At 40.6% G+C, this 21389-nt stretch overlaps 1 protein-coding gene across 5 annotated transcripts in view; it reads right to left on the bottom strand.

The window, feature by feature from the left end:
* The window catches only part of COPS3 (COP9 signalosome subunit 3), a 29060-nt gene that overhangs the window by 4837 nt on the left and 2834 nt on the right, over positions 1-21389 (bottom strand). Inside the window, exons 2-9 of one of the 5 annotated variants that reach the window (XM_019656749.1) lie at positions 19749-19878; positions 16077-16189; positions 15939-15988; positions 14010-14102; positions 12016-12195; positions 8778-8918; positions 6966-7139; positions 3170-3256 (exon numbers count right to left, since the gene is read on the bottom strand). In XM_019656749.1, the coding sequence (XP_019512294.1) occupies positions 3170-3256; positions 6966-7139; positions 8778-8918; positions 12016-12195; positions 14010-14102; positions 15939-15988; positions 16077-16189; positions 19749-19878 (968 nt within the window). Of the gene's footprint in view, positions 1-3169; positions 3257-6965; positions 7140-8777; positions 8919-12015; positions 12196-14009; positions 14103-15938; positions 15989-16076; positions 16190-19715; positions 19879-21389 lie in introns of those variants that run through there. The other 4 variants (XM_019656751.1, XM_019656750.1, XM_019656752.1 and 1 more) reach the window with 4 other exon arrangements.

A 21389-nucleotide genomic window follows, 5' to 3' on the forward strand; every position in this document is an offset into this window, starting at 1 on the left:
GACCAGTGAAGCAACGTCCTCCACAACTAGACTGAAGAACAAAAGGACAGCAACTTGTCTGTTCCCCTTCCCCCAACTCCCCACCGCTATTCCCATCTCCCCAATTCCCCAATAAAATACTTTAGAAAAAAAAAAAAGAAAAAAAGAAAATCCCAGCAAGTTACTTTATGGATACTGACAAACTAATTTTAAAGTTTTTGTGGCGAGACAAAAGACACAGAAAAGCCAACGTGATATTAAAGGAGAATAAAGTTGGAAGACTGACTGACACTACCTGACTTTAGGACTTACTGTAAAGCTACAGTAATCAAGACAGTGTGTGGTATTGGCCTAGAAAAATAAAAAAGCAAGACAAACAAACAAAAATAGACAAACAGATGAATGGAATACAACTGGGAGCCTAGAAATAGACCCACATAAATAAGTCAATGGATCTTTGACAAAGAAGCAAAGGCAATACAATGGTCTTTTCAACAAATTGTCCTGGATCAACTCTGTATCGACATGCAAAAAATGAAATTAGACAAAGACCTTACACCCTTCACAAAAATCCCTCAAATGGATCACAGACCTAACTGTAAAATGCAAAACTATAACACTCCTAGAAGATAACATAGGAGAAAACCTAGATGACCTTGAGTATAGTGATGACTATTTAGATACAACGTGAACGTAATGATCCATAAGAAAAATACGCTAGACTTCATTAAAATTAACAACTTCTGTTCTGCAAAATACAATGTCAAGAGAATGAGAAGCCAAAGACTGAAAGAAAATATTTGCAAGACACATCTGATAAAGGGCTATTATCCAAAATGTACGAAGAATTTTTAAAACTCAACAAGAAGACAAACATTAAAGAATGGGCCAAAGACCTGAACAGGCACCTCACCAAAGACATACAGATAGCAAATAGGCACATGAAAAGATGCTCAACACCATATGTCATCAAGGAAATGCAAATTAAAACGAGATAACCGTACACACCTATTAGAATGGGCAAATTCCAGAACACTGACAACACCAAATGCTGGCAAGGATGTGGAGCGACAGGAACTCTCATTTACTGCTGGTGGGATGCAGAATGGTGCAGCCACTTTGGAGGAGAGTTTGGCAGTTTCTTACAAAACTAAACATACTCTTACCATGGGATCCAGCAACCATGCTCCCTGGTATTTACCCAAGGGAGCTGGAAACTTATGTTCACACAATAACCTGCATAAGGATGTGTATAGCAGCTTTATTCATAAATGCCACAATTTGGAAGCAACCAAGATGTCCTTCAGCAGGTGATGGATAAACTGTGCTATATCCAAGGCAATGGAATATTAGTCAGTGCTAAAAAAAAATGAGCTGTGAAACCATGAAAAGACATTGAGGAACTTTAAATGCATATTTACTATGCATTTTTTAAAAAGCCAATCTGAAAAGGCTGCCAACTGTGATTCCAACTACATGACATTCTAGAAAAGGCAAAACTATGGAGACAGTAATAAGATCAGTGGTTGCCAGGGGAGGGATGAACAGGTAGAGCACAGAAGATTTTTAGGGCAGTGAAAATACTCTGTATGAGACCATAATGATGGACACATGTCATTATACATAGTCCAAACCCACAGAATTCACAACCACAAGAGTAAACCCTAAAGTAAACTATGGACTTTGAGTGATGATGATGTGTCAATGTGGGTTCACAGATTGTAACAAATGTCCCACTCTGCTGGGGGATGCTGAGAATGGAGGAGGCTATGCTTGTGAGAGCAGGGAGTGCATAGGAAGTCTCAGTACCCTCTCCTCAATTTTACTCTGAACTTCAAACTGCTCTAAAAAGTCTTTAAAAAAAGGTTTTGCCTTATTCTAGGGCAGGATTTTTCAAGCTTGGCAGTACTGCCATTTTGGGCCAGATAACTGTTGTGTGGGCTCTCCTCTGCATTCTAAGAGGTTTGAAAGCATCCCTGGCCTCTACCCCTAGATGCGAGCAGCACCTCTAGCTGTGACAACCAAAAATGTCTTCAGACATTGCCAAATGTCCCTTAGCAGACAAAACGCCCTCAGTTGATCCAGAGCCTGTCAGGGTTTGTCACACAGTGTTCAAACCCCGCCCTTTGAACCCTTGAAGCTTTTTGCTAGCTTATGTGTCCTGGCTGGTATCATGACCACACATGTATGTTCTTACCCGCCACTGACAGTGAGTCCCAGGGAGATTCCGTAGCTTATTCACTCTCTGTAACCCATCAGCTTAGCCAGGTGTTCTCAGCAGGCATTCCAACATTGGTTAAGTCAGACAGGTTTTGTTTGTTTGGGGTGGGGTGGGGTGTTTTAAGGGTTAGGGTGAAGGGAAAAAAACCCTCAAAAAACATTTGTAAATTAACTATGGACATAAAATGCTCCATTACCACAGTGGGAAATAGTTTTACTACTCCTAATCCTAATGTCAGTGCTTCTAAAATCACAGGGGAAATCGCCAGCAGAAAAATGTAGAATGCTGACTTGTTACACGTGAGATTTGCCTGTCCTGAGCTAAAGACACAGGTTTGTTTTGGTGGATCAGATCAGAGCCACGCATCTAGGTACTGAAAAGGTAGACAGACTATGATGTATCAACTTGGTGGGTTACTGTGTAGTCAACTAAATGATGCTTATCCAAATACGGGGAGTGGCAAGTGATTGACAGGGGTGTCAGGTATACTGGTAACCTCCGATTTCTGAAGCTGAGTGCTGAGCACACGGGCGCCTGCTCTAGCACCTATACGTCAACACTGGCTGCAATCAATGACATCATTAAGCACACTGCCAAGTTGAACAGGACTCTGTCAGTGACGGCAGCAGTGCCCCGATCTACATACGGGTACAAGTTTGTGACCTTATCACAGACCAGCATATTAGCAGCATGCTTTTTGCCTCTTTACATATCCGCAATATCTCACGAGTGTTTTAAATGTTTATAAAAACTCTGACCATGAAAATGTACATAAGGAGCTCAAACAGGACACGTCATGTAAATCATATGAAAACCCCGTAGATCATAATAACCCAAAATGTCCACAGGGGTTGGTTTTGGAAGGGGAACCACTTTCCTCCTTTCTCATATTTTCCATAATGAACACTTATTACTTTTACAAAAACAAAAATCCACTAATAAACTTTTTAAAAATGAAGACACACTTACCATGTGTAAGACATATTTTTCTGCCTCCTGAGGTCCAGATAACTGCACACGACTTGCCATATCTTGTAACGATAGTGTTAAAAAGGTCTGAAATTCAAAAGTAGAATTATCTCACATAGAAAAAACTGAGAAAAGAAATTTTATTAAATGTGTGCAGAGTTCTGTTAAATCATTGAAAATTTGCTTTACATTACTGTACAAAATAATTTTTTGTTGTGAAGATGACTCAAAATTGATGAACCCAGTAGTATTAGTCATCAATTTTCTAGAGGAGTAATGACTTTTAGAAATGTATCCTACATATACTTTCCTATATGTCTGAAATGACATGTGTGTAAGGTTATTAACGGTAGCACTGTTTGTGATAGCAAAAGACTGGAACCACCTAAGTGTCCATCAACAGAGGACTGGTTAAGTATAGCATAGTACAATTACGTAAATGGACTACTATGCAGTTGTAAAAAAATTTTTAAATGAGGACCTTTTATGAACTGAAAAAGGACCCAAAATATGTACATCATTAAATATAAAAGAGGCTGCAGACAGTGTATATGGCACGCTAACATCTGTGTAAAGAAAGGGGAAGAGTGGCTATGTATGAGTGTATGAGCACACGCACGTGTGTGTGTGTGTGGCATGCTTATACATGCACAGACAATCTCTAGAAGGATACCCAAGAAACTGGTAACACTGGGTTGCCTCTGGGTGAAGAAAAAGGATGGCTGGGGTATATGAACTGGATGGAGATTTTTGTATCCTTTGAATTTCGTATTGCAAACGTATTACCGGTTAAATAAAATAAAAATGAAAATATCACATTCACCTTCAAAATTCAAAGCTACCATGTGTAAACAAATGGAAGGTTAGAAGGAAACCAGTGTTTACCACTGCTCTGCTTGGGACCTGATGAATATGCATCTTTCAGACAAACTTTTCTTTTTTTAAAAGCTGGCGGGGCCGGCCAAGTGGCTCAGTTGGTTAAGAGCTTGCTCAAGAGTGCGAGCTCTGAGCAACAGGGTCACCAGTTCGATTCCCACATGGGCCAGTGAGCTGCGCCCGAGCTGAGCTGCCAACAGGTGGCAGGATGGCTCAGTTGGTGAGAGCACGTGCTCCTAACAATAAGGTTGCCTGTTCAAGATGGTGGGCTATGCCCACCCACAACTAAAGACTGAACACAGCACCTTGAGCTGAGCTGCGTGACTGGACTTGGAGCTGAGCTAGCTGCACCCTCCACAACTAAGATTGAAGAACAACAACTTGGCTGCTCTCCTCCCCCAATTCCCCAATTAAAAAAAAAAGCTGGCAATATTTCTAACAATGGCATTTTCAAAGCACAGCACATTAAAACTCTGATTTTGAAAATTCTTGATAAACCAATGACCAAAAAAACCTACATATACTTTAGTTCAGAAAGTAGTGCCCATGAAAATGAAATTAATGTTAATTTTAAGTACATACCGGTAAGTAGTTTAACAAAAAAGGAGAACTCAAAAGTGAACATTTGTAAGTACACAGAACTATCCTTTTTCCTATTTCAAAATAAACAGAAACTTCGACCTGAATGTCCATCAGTAAAGGACTGGTTGAATAAAATGATGAACTATCCGTACAATAGGCTACTATGTCAGGGAACTGTGATACAGGCTTATGTTGCCAGGAAAGAGGGTTAAGACGTATTGAACAAGAAAACAGTACAGAATAGCACGTAGATGATCCCAATTACATTCACTTGGAGTGTCTACCTGTACATATAGAGGAATCTAGAAAAATGTCCACCAAAATGTTACCATGGAGTAGATGTAACCTCCATGTGACAGATAACCAACCCCTTGTCCCTAGTTGCCTTCCAGCAATACTATGGGACACAGTTCCTGCCACTGATGCAGTCTACCTGTCACTGAGCCTTCTTGAAAAGATTTTGATTTTTTGACTTTTGAATAAGAAAGAGACCATTATGGCTAGGAAATCTTTTTATTCCCCTGCCCTTCTATTATTCTGGCACTAGGACATGATGCCAAAAAGTTTAACAGCCACCATCAAAGATTTAACCTTCTGACTAGACGCATCCTTTAAGGACACTGTCCCTGCCCACCCGCAGCCATAGAGTTCCTCCCCTGTTCCCCTGGGCAGGGCTTATCGGTCCAGAGAACCCCAATCAACCACAACTGAGCACATGCGAGACCCAGCCACTGCCCAACCCTGACTGACCCACTCAAGGTCTTTCCTGTTCGCTTGGTCATACTCATGTTCCGGATTTAGCTGATCCAAACCAGAAAACTGTACTTTCCTATACAGACTTCTCGAAGTATAAACTACCAACTTACTCCCAAGTGATGGACTGTGGTTGATGACTTCACAAGATACGTGGTTAATTGATGATTTCCACAGTGATGCCTACTTATTAGATTAAGTTCTAATTCTTCATTTAACTTTCATTTGCCATTTTACAACTTAACATTTTTCTGAAACACACCATCTTTTAACTTTTAACCTTGGTAATATTTTGGTTCTTTTATCTAAACCTCAAGCACTAGTCACAAATGGAGGACAGCTCTGTTTGAATAACTACTTCTTGACGGTGAGACAGAAATTTACTCAGAGTGGTTCTGGTGGCAACTGGACCAAATGGAAAATTTTGTGGGGAGAATTAGGCTGCTTATTACCTTGAGTCCCTTGGATCCTTGTCTTTTTCGCCTGCGGGTCAAGGTAGTTTTTCTCTGACAGGTTACATTCATTTTTTATCTTTCTTGAGTTGCTTTCTCTTTCACATTCTTCATTTTCCTCTTACAAATAAACTTTTTACAAATTCCCTGCTGATTTCCTTAGGTGAGTCAGGAAGCTAGAGTTACTCTCTGTAGAGTATTTAGGAGTTTCCCTTTCTTTGACTGCTTTTCAATGACCTCCTCACCATCCTTCCTCTTCTTGCATGTTCTACGGCCTCCACGGCTGGCCCCTACTCACCACTTCTCTCCCCTGGAGAACCTCCAGGCGCTCAGACCGTCAGATCCTCGATCCTTTCCCGTCCTACATGCACAGCCCACCAGCCCTCCCCTTGCTCAGTCACTTAGCAACAGACACACCCTATTCTTGCTCGTCTGCTTCTTCCCCCATCATCCCACTGCTGAGGCAGGGCAGAGGGTCCGCACAGGGGCACCGCCTCACCATGTTCTCACCAGCTGTGAACAGCTGCCTGTGCCCACGACACCTCTCAAGAGAAAAAAGCAATCCTCTATTTGTTTAAGCTGCTCTTAGTCAGTTTCCTGCTCCTTGCAGTCTATGCCTCCCTAGCTCACTTGGGATTTTTCTGTTATACTTTCTATAATAAAAAAAATAGGTTATTTTCACTTTGAAAATAAAAAGTATATAATTGGCTTACTTTCTACAGTTCGAATGCACATAGCTTATTCAGCCCTGGCCTAAACGGTAATTAATGTCAGAGTGGTACTATGTTCCAACGGAGAAGCACAGCCTGAGAGCTGCCACGGGACTGACATCTGCACTGTCACTGTCACCCCCTCTGCCCGTGAAACTGTTTACTCTCTCAGGCTACCTTCCTCTGCCTCCCAAAGTAGCCATATCTCCTACCTGCCTTCCTCTTCTTGAATACCCTGCTCTAGCCCTGAAAAGACCAAAAAGGTATAAATCAAACTCTTTCTAAGAAATTGGTTGCGATAGTTCTTATTATAGAACTCCTGCCAGACATTATCCCTGTGCCTGCTTCCTCAACACTGAGGAGGAAAAGAGGGGGAGGCCCCACGGAGCCAGGAGAGGCCACTGAGGGCAGCACTCGCCTCACCTTGGTTAGCCTTTGAATATTCTTCTTATAGAGAGAGGACAAGCACTGCTTCACCAGTCCCATGTTGTTGTCACGAGTAAAAGTTTCGCTGTGCTTAGTCACCAGGTTGCGGAGTTCTGAGGGGTTGTTGGTTAAATAAACTTGTGCTAACTCGTGGTATGCGTTGCTAAGAGGCTAAAGGTTTGAAGGTGGGGAAAAAATAAGATTCAAACATTAGAGGAATAAAATTTGTATAGGAAGCAAAAGAAAACATGGTACTGTATTTTGAGCCAATACATTCAACATCCTTTAGTGTTACCTAACAAATTATAACTTACCCATCCAATGCCTAATTTTTAATACCAAGGACAGAAATTCACTGTGGGGTAATCTGGTGTCAGAAAACTTTGTAGTATACAGCAAGTAAGTGCATGGCAGGCAGAGGTGCATGACAGCTAGTAACAGCTGCGCATTGTTTTTTCTCTTTCAACGGCTTGGGGTTTTTTTGTTGTTGTTTTGATAAATTACATTGGGAAGAAAGAATTTCCATCATTCTCAACTCTCTTGCACTCTCACACATAGACACCTTTCCAGATGCAATGACACAACCTGCTACTTTTGATAAGAAGAAGGAAGACAGGACTAACGGTAGCTGAGGGCCTACTAAGAGCCTGAGCCGCGTCAGGCATTTTATTTTATACACATTATCCTTTATTTGAAATATTAAGAAATTGGCGCAGAAGTCCAAAAGAATATGGAATGGTCATGAGGAGCACAGGTATAAGCTGGTTTCAAACCTATATCGCTACTCTGAAATCTGTGTTCTTTTCAGCACTATGGTATCATCATAAACTACTAATGCTTCTGAATGATGCCACTTTAATAAAAGCATTCCTCCTATAACAGGCCAGCTCAAGGACCACCTGAAGGAAGCCTGGGAGCGCTCCAAAATGATCTGAGAATGGCTACCCTGGGCCTGTCCTGCCATCATTCCTATATGGGGTTTCTCTTAGCCACCTTCCCTCCCCCACCCCATCCCCAGTCCACAGCCTCGAGCCCCGAGAACTGCAATAGGGCTCTTAGGTGAAGGACACTGGTTATCTTCAACAAGACAACATAAAAATCTTCTCATCAGGAAGATTTTCAAATTGATATCCTGCAATTCTGAGTTTCGTACAAGGACGAACAGAGTAAAATTGTTATTAAAATGATTGTAGCCTCATAATCTTTTGAATTGCTCAATTTTTTTTTAAACTATGAACATGCATTTCAAAAATTTTTAAATTTTTTTCTTAAATTTTTTTATTGTTAGTTTCAGGTGTACAGAACAATGCAATAGTTATCCTTTTCACCCTCACAACCCCCCAATAATTTCTTTTTTAATGTTGTCCCAAAGCTGGGGCCTCAGTGAAAACAAACAAAAGTTCAGTGACCAGAACTTGCGGTCTTCATACGGGAGCTCTAGTAAGATTTGCCAACACTTGGGCAGGTTGAGAATTCAATAAAATCAACATTGCTTTTCCAGTATTTTCACTAAATTGTAATGAAGAATTAAAAAACAAAAAATCAACCCTTACTAGAGCTTAAACATCTCCAGCTAGAATTACCCAGAGCAGAGTCTAGAAACAGAGTCCAAGAAACATTCTGCCCCAGTTAGGGGATCAGGAGGTGTGCAGGCTAGAATGGGAGTCAGAGATTCTGCAGAATCGCTGCTCCTAATTGGAAGCTGTTGGGAGGCTAAGTTACTATTAAATTACAGAACTATGTAGCATTACAATTTCCTTATGTACTTCACATGTCACCTAAGAAATCAGTTTTATTTTAAAAACTCACCTTAATGAATCTACCCACAATTTGAGATGTATATTTCGGTAGCTGTTGTACTTTTCCAAGTAATATCAAAGAAACTAGAATGTACTTTTTATATGATTCCAACATGATGTGACTGACCGCCATGGCAGGGGTTGTTATAGCCTGAGCAAGACAAGGAAGTTTACGGTGAAGACAGCACACAGTGGCAGGAAAGAGCAATCAACCCATGTACCATTAAATAAAAAACAATACTTACGTAAATGTCCTATTTTTTTAAAACATCTTTATTGAGCTACAATTCACACACTACAAAATTTACCTTTTAAAGCATACGATTCAGTGGTTTTGGTGTATTCACCAAGTTGTACAACTATCACCACTGCCTAATTTCAGAACATTTTCATCCCCCGCAAAAGAAACCCAATACCCATTGGCAGTCATTCCCCATCCTCCTCCAGCCCAGGAAGCCATTATTCTACTCTGACTCTGTGGATTTGTCTATTCTGGACATTTCATATAAATGGCATTATAAATATGTGGTCTTTTGTGACTGGCTTCTTTAACTTAACGTGTTTTCAAGGTTCATCCATGTTGTATTATGTATCAGCACCTTATTCCATGTTATGGTTGAACAATATTCCGTTGTATGGATGTACAATATTTTATTTGTTCCTCAGTTGATGGGCAGTTGAGTTGTCTCTATGTCTGGCCACTATGAATAATGAGACTATGAACATCTGTGTACACATTTTTTTTTTTTAAGATTTTTTTTTTTATTGGGGAATTGGGGGGGATGGGAACAGTGCTGGGGAATTACGGGAAGGGGAACAGACAAGTTGCTTTCCTTTTGTTCTTCAATCTAGTTGTGGAGGACATTGCTTCACTGGACCAAGTTGGGACCATCATTGCACTCTTCCAGGGTGAGGCAGATCAGTCGCCGGCTTCTGGACAGCCGCTCACTGCGGCTGCTCGCCGCTCACGCTGGCTGCTGGCTACACACGGTAGCCCATGGCAACCCACTGCCACAGGGGCTGCAGCCCACGCCGTCGCCGGCAACCCATGGCAGCCCAGCTCCAGGTTGAGCTGCTGTTCAGCATCTTAGCTGTGGAGGGCAGTGTCACTGGCCCTCATATGTGGGATCCGAACCACGGCCCTCTGGCATCCCAAGCGAGTTCTTAACCATCGCGCCACTCGGCCAGCCCCTGTGTACACATTTTTGTGTGCACTTGTCTTCATTTCTCTTGGGTATATATTCTGAGGAGTGGAATTGCTGGGTCACCCGGAAACTATGTTTAACATTCTGAGGAACTTCCAACTCTTCCAAAGTAACAGCACCACTTTACAATCCCACTGGCAATTATGAGGCTTACAAATTCTCCACATCCTCATCAACATGGATTATTGGCTGACTCTTCATTTCAGCCATCTAAGTGCGTGTGAAGTGGTACCTCATTGTGGTTTTGATTTGCATTTCCTTGATGACTAATGATGTTGAGCATCTTTTTCACATGCTTATTGGCCATTTGTCTATCTTCTTTGGAGAAATGTCTATTTAAATCCATTGCCCATTTTTAAAAGTCAGTATTTTTACTGCTGGGTTGTAAGGGGTATTTGTATGTTCTGGATGCAAGTCCCTTGTCAGAGATATGATCTGCAAATATGTTTCCCATTCTGTGGCTGTCTTTTCACTTTTTTTCACCTTTTAGGATGGTTAAGAAGAACTGAAAACTATCACACCAAATAAACACAATGTTCTAAATCAAAACCCAAACCACTGAGCCTATAAGGCATTTCCTTGACATTATTCTACAAAAACGCTCATATAAGCCCATGCGGACACATGTAAAATGATCCTCACCACAACACTGAAATACCAGAATCGACTTACAGTTTCATCAACTGAGGACTAGTAAACTAACTAGGTCAATCTGTGGCATGATATGAGAAGATAAGGATGCTTTCATTTTTTTATTTATACATTGCTGTTGTACTGAATTTTTTTCAGTAAGTACATCATTTTGGAACTTTTTTTTAAAGCACTGAAAAAACCTATATCACTTTCTGAAATTAAGGTGCTAATAATGTCATCCATAACTCTGTGCATATTATTAAAACACAGTGGCATAAAGTAGACTAACACTAGACAATGCTTCTCATTAGGGCAAAATCAGGGAATAAGTATTTTTCAGGTGCAAGACTTTTACTTATAAATACAAAAAATGTTTTGCTTTTCACATTTTCATTATTTGTGATAAAAATATTTTTCTAAGTACACTGCATATTTTCCTGCCTTTTAAAAGCCCATACCATCTTGATACTTCTCGATCAATATGCTAATCAGTTATTACGTTGGTCTGTAAAATTATAATGCGTTCAGCGGCTATGAAGTGTGTCTGTAATTTTCTGAAGAACTGGAAGGCTTGACTGTGTACTCTTGAAGATTTTACCTTCTAGACACATCCTTTAATGACACCAGCACCCTCTAGTGACCCTTCCCTAGGTCTCCTCGGCGGTGTGCCTGTCAATCCCCACTCACTGAGGCAATGCTCAGTCACAGATGTGTGCCTGTGTATTTACGTGTTAGCATTTCAGCTAAATCGTGAGCTCCTTGAAGGCTTAGAAGAATATCCTTTATTACCTTATGTGTGCTATGAATAAAATACGAACTTTGGAACATTTGACAAATTTATCTTGAAACACTAGTATTAGCCAATACTGTACATCTCTTTTCCTGACTCTGAGTAAACCTCCAGAATAGCCTACCAAATTGTGTAGTATGTCTTGTTATAAGACCAGTGGCCATTACACAGAGGCGGACAAAGATGGGAAGGAATTTTCACTGTGTACTACTTAATACCCTTTGAATTTGAATCATGAGAATGTTTTACTTCTTAAATAAAACTTAATAAAACACTACACACGGTTTTAGAACAAGCCTCTTCAAAGTTCATTCGGTTCAATCTCTTACCTGTATGCAAAGGAAGCTATGAAGGTCAGGAGATGTACAGAATTTAGCCCAACTCAGAGGGGGTGTAAGTGGCAGAGCCTAGAATACACCCAACTCATTAGTGTTCTTCCCTCCATTACTACTGCCCTTCAACTGAAGGAACAGACTGCCACCATTTACATGATTTAGAGAAAGAGCCTTTGAAAGGACCTCCACCGGAAACTCAGGGGCCCAGCCCCAATCCACTCCAGCTATGCACTTCGTTGATCACACAAGTTCTAAACAACCTCAGGGACATTGAGAGATGATTACCTGTTCATAAAAGTAGAGGGCTCTCTCAAAGTTCTTCAGCCCGGTGTAGATCATCCCTCCATAATAATAGTAACATAAAAAGTGCTTTGCATCATAGGCTCCATTCTCTTTACAGATATCCATCATATCCACGTCAAGATACGGAAGAGCAGGCTTAAAGCATTTTGCCAGCAAACAAAGCTGTGAAAAAATTTATATTAAATCATCATTTTAATTGTACTTCAGCAAGCTTTAGCGGAATGAGCAAATTCACAAATTCCAGAAAGTTCAAGAAAATGATATTTTGTTTTACATTTAACTTATTAAAATGATCTAAATGTCAATGTATTACTCCATTTTCTTAAGTATTCAGAATAAAATAACATTTCTTTATAAAAGATTAACCAGCCATGAGATAAAGTATGCCACAGATGAATTAAAGCCCCCCCCTACCACTTAACCCACCCAGCACCCATTCTGTCTACAGATGTGCAAACAAGTCCTCTTTCTCTTTGCTGAACTAGTAGAATAGAAATAGACCAGCGGAGTGTGATAAAAATGGTAATTTTTTTTCCTTTAATTATACCATTTCAGTTTCTGAATCATTTAGGTAAGTGGAGGGAATCGTGTAACTCAACATTCTGTATATGGATGATGGTGGCACAGGTGTAGACATAGCTACAAACTCACTAAGCTACACGCTTATTAGAGCACTTTATGTATGTATGTTATATTTCAATCACAAAAGTTTTTTAAAGATAAAAAAGAAAATAAAAGCACATCTTCATGTAAAACTAGAACATGTGTTTGAAATAATTCACATACCATGCTATTCATTAAGAAAACAATTTAAATACCCTACAGGGACTGGTTAAGCCCATATTATGGAATCCTCTGCAGCCATAAAGAACTGATATGGAATCATCTCCAAGATACATTAAGTAGAAAAAAAGCAAGGTATACAAGAGTTCGTAGAAGTTATTACTATTTGTGCAAAAGAAGAGAGAGAGAAAATATACATATTTGCTTGTATATGCATAAAATATCTTTGGAAGGAAAAATAAGTACCAGCTAACACTGGTTTCCTATGGAGAGAAGAGATGTAGCTAGTGAGCAGGGTATAGGGAGACTTCACTACATACCCCCTCCCTTTTGCCTGCTGGATTTTGAACCATTTACAGTAAAATAAATAATTTTAAGGTGGAAGAAGTTACCTGTGTTTTTTCTCAGGTTCCACGATTCCTTAAAAAGAAAATGACTTGGGATTTTTTTTTAACGTCACAAAGCATTAATTACAGTATTTTGCTGTGTATAATGCACCATTTTTTGCTCAAATTTGTGAGGGAAAAATAAGGATACATATTATACATGGGTAGTACTAATCTGTATCTATATAAATGTTTTTAATTATTTTATGTATGCTTATGTGTTAAAAGTACAACTCTAGAAATCAATAACGATACCCGTATGCAAAATAATATCCTGGAATATGGTAATCGGTTTCGTTGAATTTAGGATGAACTTGCAACGACAAAGAGTTCTTGACCTTCTAGGATGTGTAAATATCAATAAATTTGTCACCAGTACCTAAAAGTTCTCATACCTTTTATTTTTTTGTGTGTTTTGTAATTATTTGTTACATAAAATTTCTTGTACCATGTTAAAAAAAATAGATGTTAAATTTCCTTTTTATAATACAAAAAACAAGTACCTAAATATAAACAAATTTGAATTTAAAAAATTAAAACGAATGATTTTCTTCCCTGAAAGTTTGGGCCAAACACAGGGGTGCGCATTATACACGGCAAAATACAGTAGCTACCTGCTCTGCTCACATCGCAAGGCCACCAGCTGAGCACCACTCTACAGCAGCAGCCTGCTGAACAGCCCCTTACTACAGAACAAGTACACCTGTGTGCTTCAACTCCTACCACACATCCCAGTCTCCACCACACTGCTGCAAAGCCACAACCAGCCTTCCACCTGACTGTGTGAGTCACACCCTCCCGGCTCACCTGGCAGAGGTCGGCATGTATGGAGGTCAGCTGATTTGTGTTCATCTGCATCTTGTCTATGGCTTGCTTAAGGACACCGATTCCTCGCAGGGGCTGTGAGAAACGACATCTCTTTCAGATAAGTTCTCAAAGATGGCAGCACATTGGATCTTATGTTGTCACTTACAAATAAAAAATAACACTAATGGATAGGTCCCTTTAAATAACAATATGAGGTGGGCCAGCCGAGTGGCACGTTGGTTAAGAGGTGGCTTGGGACGCCAGCTCTGAGCAGCAGGGCCCTGGTTTGGATCCCACATGAGGGCCAGTGATGCTGCACCCTCTACAGCTAAGATGGTGAACAACAGCTCGACCTGGAGCTGGGCTGCCGTGAGTCACCGGCGACGGCGTAGGCTGCAGTGGGGCTGGCCAGCAGCCAGCGTGAGCGGCCGTCCAATGGCCGGCGAGCAACTGCCTCAGCCGGGAAGAGCACAATGATAATACAACATGGGCCAGTGAAGCGACGTCCTCCACAACTAGACTGAAGAGCAAAAGGACAGCAACTTGTCTGTCCCCTTCCCGATTCCCCAACGCTGTTCTCTCCAATTCCCCAATAAAATCTTTTAAAAAATTTAAAAAATAACAATATGAGGTTTCCATATTCTTTCAGGATTGTCCCTATTCAGTCAGAAAATCTTTTCTGAAGCTGTTTCTTGTGATATATAATCTTGTGTAATTCAGCACCATTTTTTAAATCATAAAGCTTTCACTACAATGAAGATAATCAAAAGCAGTATTTTCTCAACAGTTCATTATATTTACATCTAAACAAAAATTTTCCCAATCATTTACAACAGATGCAAGTCAATGCTTAGTAAACTTACTTGGGATAAGGATGCTGGCATTTCCCCACAGGGCAGTTTAGGTGTCATCTATAAATTCTTTTCAACAATATCTCTACCTGATAATAAATGACTATTGAAGCTGATACCACAAGTTATAAATGGATCATTTACTGCTCTGATTATAAATAACAAGACTAAGTTTTATGTGATGCACAGTCAGTTTCTGGGTAGGAAATGCGACTCTAAAATAGCTGAAAAACTTACATGGTTTTTTCAGTAATGATTTGTTGATTTTTTTTTTTAAACCATCTCTTTCAAACCACAATTTATTCAGTACTCATACAAAATACCAACTGGTTCTTTCTGTTTTCAGTCGCCTTCAAACCACTAGTCTTAAAGTTCAATTTCAAGTAAAAAAGAAACACCCAAATTATAATTTGTGTCAATATCACAAAAATTAAAGACCAAATAACTGTTCCAGATTAAAGGAAACCAAGGAGCCTTGACAATGCAATGCAACCCATGAACTGAGATTTTTTTTCTTATAAATTAGCAAAACAACTGGCAAAATAAAATACAGTCAGTAGATTCATTAAAAGATTATATCAGCATTCATCTAATGTTGATCACTGTTTCTAGTTATGTAAGAGAATGTCCTACTTTTTAGGAAACATTCGAAGTATTTAAGATAAGGGGCATTATATCTGCAATTTACTTTCCAATGGCTCAGGAAAAATGAGAGAAAAGAATAAGCAAGTGTGGTAAAATGTTACTATCTGGAGAATCTGGGTGAAGGGTACATGGGAATTGTTTAGATCACTCTTGCAACTCTTTTTAAAGCTAAAATTATGTCATAATTAAAAGTTCAAAATCCCAGATTAGACGTAAAGGGCAGCAGCCTCCCTGAGGCACTCCCCTCCCTGCATCATGGAGTCCACCCGAGGGAGGGGCCAGCTGTGCTTACAGCAAATGCTTTGAGTACTCTAAGGCGACCACATAGATTTAACTGTTGGGATGTTTAGTACTAACCTGGAAGCTTAACAAATTAATTCACTGTGCAAGTCAGACATATAACAGCTATAAATGCTTGAACAACATTGCTTACCTGTTTTCTTTCCACAAGGGCATTTGTTAGCTGATGGCAAAGCCCAGCAACTAGACATAATAACAAAATATTGAAAATATAAATGACTAGACAGGCAAAATACATTCCATGGAAAATAACAAAATGTTATTAGCTTACAAGTGTCTGTTGCATATCGAATGTGCTCTCCATTACAAGTACTGATGAAAAGCTGAACCTGTGAGAATAATGTTTCGAAGTCAGGAACACTGGGCATAGAAAACTTCACAAACCTGGAATAAAAAGAAAAGAATCCATTTATACTGCTATTTCATGGGGTGGAACCTAGAAACAACTGAGGACAGAAGCCCATCCTGCCTCCAATGCTCTGTGAATTAAGAGTAACAGTATTTTTAAAAATTAAGAAATAAGAGTCTGTGAGGTTCTCCTGGCCTGGTTCTTTGCACCATTGAGACACACAACATAGACATAAAAAGAGGTTAAGAAAAATATGCTTTGAAAAAACAACTTTCAAAAAAGAAAATTCCATTGGGAAGGGGTGGGGATGAGGGAGAAGGGGAAGGGATTAGACAGCATAAATACGTAACTACAATATTGCCACAGGGACACGAAAGACAGTTCAAGGAATATAATAATTAATAATGTTGTAAATATTTTGTAGGATTTCAGATGGTCACATCTTGCTAGGGAGACCGCATCATGGATGGGGTAGAGGCTTGATCACTGATCACTGCACTATACACCTAAAACTGATGGTGTATAATATTGTATGTCAACTATAAGTGAATATATATAATACATATATATATATATAATATATATATGTATTATATATATATAGTCATGGGACGTGGTGTATAGTGTGAGAGTGGAGTCAAGGGAATTGTAATAGATATGTATGATATTGGGGGGGGAAGTGGGCAGCGGATTGGGGGAGGGGAGTTCTCACCTCGAGGGGTAAAAAGTATAACTATTGCACTGTGTTGTACAGCTGAAATTAATTCTAAAAAATGTGTATTTCACAATAAAAAATAATAATTAAAAAAAAAAAAAAAAGAAAAGAAAACTCCAGGGCCGGCCAAGTGGCACGTTGGTTAAGAGCTGGCTTGGGATGCCGGCTGAGCAGCAGGGCCCCGGTTCAGATCCCACATGAGGGCCAGTAACACTGCCCTCTACAGCTAAAATGGTGAACAACAGCTCGACCTGGAGCTGGGCTGCTGTGAGTCGCCGGCAATGGCGTAGGCTGCAGTGGGCTGCCATAAGCTACCGTGTGTGGCCGGCAGCTGATGTGAGCTGCCAAGAGCCGCCGTGAGCAGCCGTCCAGAGGCCGGCGACCGATCTGCCTCACCCAGGAAGAGCACAATGATGACACCAACATGGGCCAGTGAAGCGACGTCCTCCACAACTAGACTAAAGAACAAAAAGACAGCAACTTCTCTATTCCCCTCCCCTGATTCCCCAATAAAATCTTTAAAAAAAAAAAAAAGAAAACTCCATTAGGTCAAATATCAGGTCATCCTAATATGTATGAAAAAACTGAATATAAACGTTTAACCAAAGAATTTTTAAAATATTTTTCTTTTGAGCTCCAATGTGGTCAGGACCATTTACTCATTTAATAACCAGTTGCTGCTTTTCCTGTCTGAAGACAACAGGCTGAAGGGGACAAGAAACTGGAGCTACGGACCAGCTGGAGGCTGTGGCAGTTATTCAACTGAAAGATGCTGCTGCCAGGACACCGGTGATGCTGTGGTCCATCTGGGAGAAAAAACTATCTGATAGGCAGGACAGAAAGGACTGGAGGTGCTGAGAAGAGGCAGGATTCGGACAGTCCGTCCTCAGTCATTGGAGAAGGTGCCTTTCAACCGCCCACGATAACCACTCTGACGGGGCGCTGAGAATAGGTTTGGGGGAAGAAATCATATAAGCTACCACCTCTCAGGCATTGCTTACCAGTAAACTTCAAGCTCTTCTTTTTTAAAAAAAATGAACAGTTGAAACTATACTCAAGAAAAATGAAATGGATATGATGCCTAATTACAATTTTTCCTACATCTTACAATTTGTACTTCCATCTGTATAGTATTATTTGACTTCATGTAACCTTACGCCTGTAATTACACATTATTATCAAATGTGTCTGAAACAACCTCATTTGGGCTTCACAAAAGGTCAGTAAGGCACTGTGGTTTCCATTTTATAAATAAAATTATGAAGCTCAGGGCCCCATGCCTCATCATTGCAAGAACATAATTCAAATCCAGGGTACTCAGAAACAAGCTCAGGGCTCTTTCCAGGTTTTCTTTTACTGCTACACAATGGCAAAATCGCTTATAGCTTCAAGATGCTCTCATGTAAATTATCTCTCTCTTGATATATATGTCCATGTTAAGTTTACATGTATATAAGACATGCATGCTATTGGTTCTTTTAATCAGCAAACACAGACAGTAGAAATCTTTACCAGCTAGCACTATCCAATAGAACTTTCCACAACAGTAGAAATGGTCTTTATCCACGCTGTCCAACCCAGTAACTACATGTAGCTACTGAGTACTTGAAATGTGGCTAGTGAAACTGAAGAACTGAATCTTTCACTTTTAGGGCCGGCCGAGTGGCGCGTTGGTTAAGAGCTGGCTTGGGACACCAGCTCTGAGCAGCAACACCTGGTTCGGATCACAGATGAGGGCCAGTGACACTGCCCTCTACAGCTAAGATGCTGAACAACAGCTCGACGTGGAGTTGGGCTGCCATGAGTCACCAGCGACGGCATAGGCTGCAGCCCCTGCTGCAGTGGGCTGCCATAAGCTACCATGAGCGGTCGGCAGCTGGTGGGAGCAGCCGGCAGCCAGCGGGAGCTGCTGGCAGCCAATGGGAGCTGCCAAGAGCCGCCATTAGCAACCGTCCAGTGGCCGGCGACTGATCCACCTCACCCAGGAAGAGCGCAATGATCACAATACCAACATGGGCCAGTGAAGCGACGCCCTCCACAACTAGACTGAACAAAAGGACAGCAATTTGTCTGTTCCCCTCCCCAAGTCCCCCAATAAAATCTTAACAAAAAAATTAATTTACACTTAAATAGCCATATATGGCTAGTGGCTACTGTATACAGAGCACAGCTTATAGACCCTTTCATTCAAACAGTTTCTTCTCTAAACTCTGTTCTTGATCCATATCTGTTTCAAGAATCCCAGCACGAGTAAAGCCAGATCCTCGCTTTTAGGTCTTCTCAGTTTATTTATATTATTTCAACTTTCATCCATAACATTCTAATTTATTATACTGAAACATCAAGAGGAAAAACAATTCTACTGTCAGGTGCACAGAGTGACAAGGAACCCCAACTAAAATAAGGTCTATTTAACTTGGTCTTCAACAGCTTAAACTTGTTGGAGGAGAATTCAAAGCAATGTTGCTTCTGAGCATTGGTAACTTCACTCAGTGTGTTGTTCCACCAGCCCGTTGCATCACTCCTCTCTATTTTCTTCCCAAGTTAGAAAGTGTGAACAATCCGATGGATTACATGAATAAAAGTATTCAGATAAATGCAAACTACAGAGCCCACAAGGGAAACAGCCGTTCATTTTTTAAAAATAAATTTCAAATTTTGTATGAACATAAACAAGAGTTAGAAAGTGATAAAACTGAACAAAATATAACAAGCAATGATCAGCTGGGATGAGTAAAACGTAACTACTATGACATGACTTTACTTTTGCAAAAGAGCTCTAGGTTGTTTGCATGGCTTACTTCCTACACCGAAAAAGTCACACAGTAAAGAGCGTTCAGTCTTACTGAGCACAAAACTCTAAAAGAAGATGCTCTTACAACACAGCGAGGACGCCCAAGGAGTGCTCTTGTACATCCAGAGCCCCCAGCACAGTGTCCAGGTGGGATAGGTTCTTTGCAAGAAGTTCCCCACTCTTGTTGATCAGTTCACAAAGCTGAGTCATTTGCCCTGGAAAACAGGAATAACACGGCATCATTCACTTACAGCACTAACCAAACTAAGGGAAGTATAACCAGACTTCACACCTCAGAGTAAGAAATACCTAAAGATGATTTCTTACATCTCTTTCATTTCAGATGAGGACCCTGGAGGGCCAGAGAAGTGAAATGACCCTGCCCACGGCCTCAAAGCTAGACCTCCCATTTCCCTCTGGCCTTTGAAAGTTTCTGGGTTTTCTCCATTCCGTTTTCTGGTCCAAGCCAGAAATGTACACATTACTATCACTACCACGCTCAGCTTCCTCTCTGTATCCAAAATGTCACCAAATATGATTTAATTTTACTTGTCTCTCAGCACCATTCCTCTCTCCCCTACCTTAATTCATACCATCATTTCTTGCTTAAACTATATCATAAATCTTCCAAGTGGCCTGCCTACTCCACTCTTTCCTCCAACCCATATTCCACATTGCTACCTGTGTGATCTTTCTAAAATGTAAAATTCAATCAAATTACTCCAATGGCTTTAAGAAGTCCAAATGCCTCAGCCCAGTAACTGGTCTCCATGCCTTCCCAGCCTTATCTCCTGCTACTTCTCTTCATACACCGACTCTTTGGTTACACCAAGCTCAGAAAATTCAATCGACATCCATGTTCTCTCACCTTTATGCCCCTATGTGTGTTCTCCATGCCGTGTTCCTTCCTTCACTCTTCTCCCCAACGACCTCCACTACCTGACTCATACTCTTTGCTCAACAGTCCTCCTGAGCCTTCCCTGGAACCTCACCTCACCCCCTTACCATGGCTAACTAGGATTTGTCCACTCTGTGCCCTCTTTGCATCACCTGGGATGTGATTAGGTAATTCCATGTAAACTCGGGTAGAGAGACTGTCTCATTTTTCCAGCTTCAGAATACAGTGTTTGCTTAGCAGCCAATCAATCAACAAGCAGCTTGTTGAATGTCCTAAATGATCCATTCATATTTCCCCTATACCACAATGTTATGCTTTAACAACAAAAGTATAGAACTTATTTAGGCCCGAATTAGTACTCTGAAGTAGACTAACCATTTTAATAGGTTATTCTGATACCAGACACCATGGCCACACTCTATATTCTCAAATCCCACTAGTGGTCTTTCTGGTGTGTGTGTTGGTGGGGTGGGGGGCAGGGTATATAAGCCCATGGGCACCAACCTTTTAAACCTCAATCCTTCAACACTTCTTTACCTCTTTTACATTTTGAACTTTAAACTACCCATACCAGCTATTTCTATGTAGTAACAGGGTGACTTTTTTTCTTATTAAAAAATATTTAAGGGCCGGCTGAGTGGCACGTTGGTTAAGAGGTGGCTTGGGACGCCAGAGGGCCCCGGTTCAGATTACACATATGAGGGCCAGTGACACTGCCCTCTACAGCTAAGATGCTGAACAACAGCTCAACCTGGAGCTGGGCTGCCATGAGTCACCGGCGATGGCAGGTGGGTTGCCATGGGCTACCGTGTGTAGCCAGCAGCCAGC

The sequence above is a fragment of the Hipposideros armiger genome, unplaced genomic scaffold (assembly GCF_001890085.2).
Source record: "Hipposideros armiger isolate ML-2016 unplaced genomic scaffold, ASM189008v1 scaffold_264, whole genome shotgun sequence".
Lineage (NCBI taxonomy): Eukaryota > Metazoa > Chordata > Mammalia > Chiroptera > Hipposideridae > Hipposideros > Hipposideros armiger.